The sequence below is a fragment of the Eriocheir sinensis genome, chromosome 40, assembly GCF_024679095.1.
Source record: "Eriocheir sinensis breed Jianghai 21 chromosome 40, ASM2467909v1, whole genome shotgun sequence".
NCBI classification, from domain to species: Eukaryota; Metazoa; Arthropoda; class Malacostraca; order Decapoda; family Varunidae; genus Eriocheir; species Eriocheir sinensis.
This window is the reverse complement of record NC_066548.1, coordinates 15,306,804-15,315,131: the sequence shown is the minus strand read 5'-3', so window position 1 is coordinate 15,315,131 and position 8,328 is coordinate 15,306,804. Positions and strand designations below refer to the sequence as shown.

General features: G+C 36.6%; 1 protein-coding gene across 2 annotated transcripts in view; it reads right to left on the bottom strand.

The window, feature by feature from the left end:
- The window catches only part of LOC127009399 (tetratricopeptide repeat protein 7B-like), a 60,080-nt gene that overhangs the window by 12,432 nt on the left and 39,320 nt on the right, over positions 1–8,328 (bottom strand). For both annotated transcript variants that reach the window (XM_050882468.1, XM_050882469.1), the window contains one exon: positions 5,082–5,270. In XM_050882468.1, coding sequence (XP_050738425.1) covers positions 5,082–5,270 — 189 coding nt within the window. The remainder of the gene's footprint in view (positions 1–5,081; positions 5,271–8,328) is intronic.

Here is an 8,328-nt window from a genome sequence, read left to right as displayed (position 1 = left end):
TTTTATTCATATGGTGTAAGGTTTTCTGCCTGTTATACCATATCTACAACTTCTGTAATAAATTGTAAATGGAAAAAGTTTTACAATCTGTAATAACTTTCTAATAAGCCAATGAAGTAGTCAAGAGAAATACATTATAATTCTACTGTGTACACTGGCTAATAATTACTGCGTACACTAGCTTATAATTTTGCATTTTGTTGAACCAGGCTATTATTTTGCATTTAGGAATACTATCCTATTATTTTCCATTCATGAACATTAGGCGATTATTTACCAGTTAGGAATAATATGCAATTATTTTGAATTCATGAATACTAGGCTATTATTTTGCATTTAGGAGTACCAAGCTATCATTTTGCATTTACAAATACAAAACTATTATTTTGCATTTAGGATACCAGGCTATTATTTTGCATTTAGGAAACTATAGTCCGTTTCATTCCATCTGTGCACTAGCGAACGTAGATGCGGTACCTGTGCATTGAGAGTTCGTGATTGCGTGAAGATCAACTTTATATTTTCAGTGGTATATTCAAATGTTTGTGTATACAAAAAACCCTCAAGCCATCGTATATAAACCACACGCAGAAGATTTTCATCGATAATTACCATACAAGCACATGAAGGAACAACTTGTTTATCAAACAGTATAGTCTGATCATACTCGAGTGATCTATAGCCTTTCAGATACTCATATATCATCTCATTCAGGTATAGGCTACATAAATTAAGTGACATATGACTCTGCAAGTGTCTATACATAAGGAATTTTGAGGTGTTGCATGTAAATACCATGGGTAGCCTAATATTCGAAATAGCCTAGCATTGCATTCAACAGTTATACTTTTTCATGTTATTTATGTTATTAATTGTTATTTACATGCAGTAAATTATTAAGATACCCTTTATTTGCATTTGCAGAGCCAGATGTCTTAATATACCTGAAATGAGCTATCAATCAAAGAATTCGAAAAACACAGATCGTTCAAGCATGATGTGCCCATGTGATTTGATACAATTCTGTCTTTTCGCGTGCTTGTATATAAGATTATCGATAAAAATGACAGAGTTGTTTTTTGTATACATAAATATTCAAGCATATTATTGAAAAATAAGCTTGAATGTCTATCACAACAGTTGATTTTCATGCATACACAAACTAGAAATGTGCAGGTGCCACATCCCTCAAAATTCCCGCTTTGTTGGTGGACAGACGGAATGAAACAGACTATAGTAGGCTATTATGCATTTAGGAATACTAAGCTATTATTTTGCATGTAGGAATACTAAGCTATTATTTTGCAATTAGGAATCTAGGCTGTTATTTTGCATTTAGGAATACTAAGCTATTATATTCATTTAAGAACACTAGGCTATTATTTTGCATTTAACCTCTTCACTACGAGCTGTCAAATCGCGCGCCCTTCCCATATCCGAGTACTATACCCGAGAAGAAATAAAACACACACTGGCTGAAATGACCATGACGCAGTATACGCGTCACTCGGATATGCTACGAGAGACGAAATGACGCGTATACTGCGTCATCGGATGCAAGGGGTTAAGAATACAGAGCTATTATTTTGCATTTAAAAATACTAAGCTATTATTTTGCATTTAAAAATACTAAGCTATTATTTTGCATTTAAGAATACTAAGCTATTATTTTGCATTTAAAAATACTAAGCTATTATTTTGCATTTAAGAATATTAAGCGATTCTTTTGCATTTCTGACACTAGGCTATTATTTTGCATTTACGAATACTAAGTTATTATTATGCATTTAAGAAAACTAGGCTATTATTTTGCAGTAACTTTTTTCCTTAAGAGAAATTAATCTCTCTCTCTCTCTCTCTCTCTCTCTCTCTCTCTCTCTCTCTCTCTCTCTCTCTCTCTCTCTACTTCAGGAATTCCATCTACAACACTTGTTTCCTCACATCCTTAAAAAGTACCACCAACTCTTTTATAAATTCTTTGTGGACTTATGAGTGAATAATGTATTACAGATAGCTGTTCAGAACTGGTCTCTAATATAAGTAACAGGGAGCATGAAATGGGATAAGAGGTGATGATAATAAGTGAAAAATAAAAAGTATATATATAAATGCACTCACCGCAAAATAGATCAGTCGGGAGATGCATTAGGCTAATATTTTTTTATGACTACTCTCTCTCTCTCTCTCTCTCTCTCTCTCTCTCTCTCTCTCTCTCTCTCTCTCTCTCTCTCTCTCTCTCTCTCTCTCTCTCTCAAGCATGAGTGGATTTAAAAAGCAGAAGCTGAGTGGGCAGAAGAGATGTTAGTGTTGTGTTTTAGCGGTGCTTAAGTTTTTTGTTTATCTTTTTTATACTAAAACTAACTGAAATGAAAATGTGACTTCATGGGTCCATGCGCATTACCAGTGGGGGGCTACGTGCAAAATTTGGTGAGGCTAGGTAAAAAAAAATTGTCAGGACGCCTTTTTTTAATTTGTTATGAGAGTTTGCCCGGCTATTATTTAGGCAGTTCCGCCGAAACCCGTCAAGGATATGGAGTCTATGATATATTACAGTGTCCACCTTATGTTCACACCAACAAATGATACCTCCTGTCTTTACAATCTTGCATATTGAGAATAGACCAATGAGCATCTCAGAACATCATGGGGATGAAAGTGATACGAGATAGAAAAAGAAAAGGAAATTCATGGTGGACAGAAGAGATAAGGAGGATAGTAAAAGAGAAAAGGGAACTTTTTAAGAAAACTCAAGAAAGAAATGTGGCTGAGCAAGTAAAAAGGGAAAGGAAAAAGAAATATAGAGAATGCAAAATGAAATTAAAACAAGCAATAAAAGAAAGTAAGAGAGTTGATGAAGACTTTGGAAAAAGACTAAGTGAAAAATATAAAGGGAACAGGAAATCGTATTGGAAAGAAGTAAAAAACGAAAGAAATGCAGAAAATATCTCCCCAAGTAAAATAAATGAAGTTATGGATGAGAATGGAAAGATGTTGAAAGACAGGGAAGCTGTGAAAGAGAGATGGAGAGAATATTTCAAAACCTTAATGAAGTTTGAGGATGGACGTCCAGCAGCTGTAACAGCAGCAGTTTTGAGTAGAGGTAGAGGAGGAGTATATAAAGAAAGAAGTATAACATATGAAGAAGTAAATCAGGCAATAAAAAGAATATGAAATGGAAAGGCAGCAGGAATTGATGGAATCACAGCAGAAATGTTGAACTGTGGAGGAGATGTAGTTGTTAAATGGATGGTCAAGATATTCGAAGTAACATGGGAGAGGGTGGGGGTGCCAGCAGACTGGACAAAAGCCATCATTTTCCCAGTTTATAAGGGGAAGGGCAGGAGAGGGGTATGTGGGAGCTATGGAGGTATAAGTCTCCTGAGTATACCTGGAAAGGTATATGGAAAAGTCATAATAGAGAGGGTGCAAAGACTTACAGAAGAGAAAATCAGTGAAGAACAAGGAGGCTTCAGGAAGGGAAGGGGATGTGTGGATCAGATATTTGCCTTCAGGATGGTAGTAGAAAAAATATTAGCAAAAGGAAAGAAACTATACGCTGCCTTCATGGATTTGGAAAAAGCTTATGACAGAGTCGATTGGATTGCATTGTGGGATGTTTTAAAGATTTATGGTGTGGGAGGAAAACTGCTTAGTGCAATAAAGTCTTTCTATGAGGATGCATCTGCATGTGTCAAAATTACTGGAGAAACAAGTGAACATTTTGAGATAAAAGTGGGCTTAAGACAAGGGTGTGTCATGTCACCATGGTTGTTCAATATTTATATGGATGGTGTCATTAGAGAAATGAAGGGCAAAGTTGGGGAAGTTGGAGTAAAAATGTTCGCTGAGGGAAGGAAGTGGGTACTGAATTCGATACTGTTTGCTGATGACACGGTGCTCATTGCAGAAAATGAAAGTGACCTACAAAATTTGGTCAGTGTTTTTGATACTGTCTGTAAAAGGAGAAAGCTGAAAGTAAATGTCAACAAAAGTAAAGTGATGGTTTGTGAGCGAAGTAGAAGTGAGGTTGCAGATTTTGTATGCCCATGTAGAGTGGGAATTGAATGTGAAAAAGAATGAAAAATAATTTTGAATGGTTAAGAAATGGAGGAGGTCAATGACTTTAAGTACCTTGGATCAGTTATGTGTAAGCATGGTGGTACGGAGGGAGAGATAAGAGAAAGGGCATTGCAAGGAAGAAGGGTGGTAGGGTCTTTGGGACGAATCATGGATGGCAGAAGTGTGAGCATGGAGGTAAAGAGGTTTGAGAAATACAATAATAGTACCAACCCTCACATATGCAAGTGAAATGTGGGCCTGGAATGAAAGTCAGAGGTCTAGAGTGCAGGCAGTGGAAATGAGTTATTTGAGGAGTGCTTGTGGTGTGAGTAGAATGGATGGAATGAGTAATGAAAGTGTGTACGAGCATTTTGGAATGTGTCACTGGGGTGAAGGGAAGAAGTGTGGAGTGGTGGAAGAAGTGAAGCGACAGACTTTAAAGTGGTTTGGCCACATGGAGCGAATGGAGGAGAGTAAGATGACCAGAAGGGTGTATGTGAGTGAGATAGAGGGAGGGAAAGCTAGAGGACAACCTCCAGTGAAATGGAGGGATAGGGTGCAAGAGTACGTTAGGGAGAGGGGGGAAAGATCTTTGAGAAACTTTGAGCAGGCAAGGAGGAAGTGTCTGGATAGAGAAAGTTGGAAACTCTTCTGCCGTGGCCATCCCCTGGTGGGAGCTCCTAGAAGCAGGCGTCGATGAAATGATGAATGAATAATAATAATAATAATAATAATAATAATAATAATAATAATAATAATAATAATAATAATAATAATAATAATAATAATAATAATAATAATAATATTATCATTACTCCTTGTTAGCATGGCAAGTCACTAGATCTCTGAAAAGTCAAAATCTATTCTATTGACTTTTTTTGATTCACAACATTCAAAGGAGGTGGCAGAAATATGTTCTGATGTATGATTATCATTGATAACTCAAGAGCATCTATAGTATGAGGCTTATGAAAAAGTATTCCTACTAGTAACTGGTACACACATGATAAATCATTGCATACCTGTGGTAGTGGTAGTGGGGAGAGACTGGAGAGAGTGAGTAGAGGGTGTAGAGGTTAATTTATCTTGTTCTTGTAGGTACAGCAGCGTCAGGTCACCAGCCAATTCAAAACATCGAATCATCTTTTCATTCTTCTCAGCCCTCTGATATTTGCTGTTGTTAGGCAGAGGAATCCGTTCAGAGCACAAACCTGAAGGTAACAATGATAATAAATTCTTTTGGGGGGTGTATGCAAGTACACACACACACACACTTCCATGCAAGCACAGATGCACGCATGCAACACACACACGCACCCACAGATGCACAAACACACACACACACACACACACACACATACAGTCTGAGAGTCATGTAAATATTATATTCAGTGATACGTTTGGAATGGTAAGAAATACAGGAATAGCATTCAACTACATGGATAAGGCTATGATGAAAAGATAATAACCACTATGATTAGACCAAAATTGGAATATGCGGAAACTGTGTGGTCTCCCCGTAAGATGAAACACACAAAAAATTAGAAATAACACAACGGATGGCAACGAAAATAGTTCCAGAACTGGAGGGATTGTCATATGAAGAAAGGTTAAAGGAAATGGACCTACCAACATAGAAACAAAGAAGAGAGAGGAGAGACCTAATACAAATTCATAAATTATGGAATAAAATGGAAGAAGTAGACAATGAGGAGTTACTAATAAGAGAAGGAAGAAACACCAGCAACACATGATGACAGTTAAAAATTGAGAAAAGGAAGATGCTTGAGAGACATAAAGAAATACAACTTCCTGCAAAGAAACTTAGAGGTTTGGAACAGACTAATTGAGAATGTAGTATTGGCGAAGAGTGTGCACAACTTTAAGGAAAAGCTGGACAAATACAGATAGGGAGACGGGACCACACGAGCGCAAGCCCAGGCCCTGTAAAACTACAACTAGGTAAATACACACACACACACACACACGTACACATACACATGTAAGTAAATACTTGATCAGTTAGAGATATTTTCCAATTACTAGCACCACTCTGTATTTGTTAATCAAATGTTTATTGAATTCAGAAATTTCTCAATAAATTTAATAATATAATTAACATAAAACAAATCCATGCCAATTATCTAACTGGCTTTTGTGTTCCATCCATGCCAATTATCTAACTGGCTTTTGTGTTCCATCCATGCCAATTATCTAACTGGCTTTTGTGTTCCATCCATGCCAATTATCTAACTGGCTTTTGTGTTTCAATGGCTTGATGCACATAAAATAGTGTTACAACAAAATTGGGAAAAAAAAGTTGCATTTCATCAATAAAAAAGCAACATGCTCTTGTACAAAATAAACTTTCCTTCATTACTGTTTAGAAATTTGATTTATTATTTTTTCAATCAAACAGATATAATTCTGACTACATAAAATTGTTTCTAGGATTTTTTTTCATTATTTCATGTATATTTAATATTTTCAAAGAAATCTAAAAACAATCATATGCTTCTTTACATTGTATAGCCACTATTTTGCAATATGTCAGGTCTGACTGGCTCGTCATGATACACACTGGTTACTGAGGATAACTAATTAGGACTGAAGATATATAGTTGTTACTCTCAGCTCTTGGAGCATGATTTGATGGCTCTACAATAGTGGTTCATTTAAAGAAGCATTTATTTTTTTTATAAATAATGCAAAAAAATATTCAGACCAACTTTGAGATAGAATGGATGCTTGACTGACTGACATTTAAAACTGATATTGTAATTGAGTTGAAAAAAGGCTAAATGCAATCCTGAAATATTATCTAAATAAAATCTCTGAACTTAATCCAAACCATGCAAGGTGCCAACAAAATTTGAATCAAACAATCATGCAGTGTTATTGTACTTCAACTAAATTTATCATGGTGCAGTTTTCATCAGTATAACAAAGCAAACTGTTCCTCTTTGATTTAAACTTACTGGTTTCACATGGCTGCTTCACTATTGTATTTAGGTTTCTACTGTGATATTTCATAGTCCGTTCTGTTAATATTTCACATTCAATGACATTTAGTTGCTGCTCTTGAGACCAACTTTCTTTTAGCTAATTTGAGCTAATTGTCATTTCCCACAAGGTAATGCACTGTCAAGCACAACAATCAGTACCCTCAACTTTACCCATGTGACTGCTGCACTTGACAGAGGCAATAGCAGGACCATGACATCTACCTTTTGTGGGAAAAAACATGTATATGTAAATATATTGGTGGTGCTGTGAAAAAAGACAGTACTTCCAGAGATAGTTGTCCGACTATCAAAACAGGCGTAATCTCAGTCCACTTACATGCAGCCTATTGCTTCACGATTAATTCCAAAATCAATTCCTGAAATGTAGACACATGAGGCACTTTCCCAAAATGCCCAGAAAATACAAAAACAAGTGTTTGATATAATTAAGGACAGAACTGTCAATATGATATTTTTATCAGACATCACAAATTACAGAAAGAAAAAAAATCTAAAGATGATAAACCAAAAGTCTCAGAATTATATTTTCTAAAGTAAAATTGCAAACAGTATGCTGGGTGTTGTGAAAACATTGGACATGAACATACTTTGAATATCTATGCAATTAAGAAAAAAAAGTTTCTTCAGGGAGGGTACTAGCAGGCAATTGCGAGTTCAAAGTGTAATCAGACCATGGTAAATTACACACACACATACACACACAGTATTGAAGCTCAAAGAGGATGCATCCATATATGATACACATATATGCATAAATATGGTACACACACACACACACACAGACACTGTGATCTGAGCTCCTTCCGTAGGGGAACGGCTGGCTATCTTGAGAGACCCGCAGTGGACCAAGAGGTGAATTACACACATACACGTAGAGCGACACCGACAACAACTGCACAATGATCGGTGGAGATTTTGATGGAGCGGCAGTGATGAGGAAACCTGCTTATTTGTGATGAAGTGAAGTGAGTGCATGAGTAGTCAGCTCATTCAGAATTAAAATGTGGATAGAATCAATCAAAGAGAGCAGCACAGGTAGTCCTTGTGTTACAAAAATTGTGATTTACAACCTGGTTAAGGTATGAGTTGAAATTTCAAATATCCCGCCATCGGTAAAGCAGCAGTTTGTTTACACAGAGTTCCCGTGCTTCCTAGCCCCCCCTTCCCTGTCGCTGTCCTCATGTGCTGGTCCAGCTGGGCTGGTGTAAGGCAGGAGGGGGGGAAGGCTGGGTGGGCTGGGCCA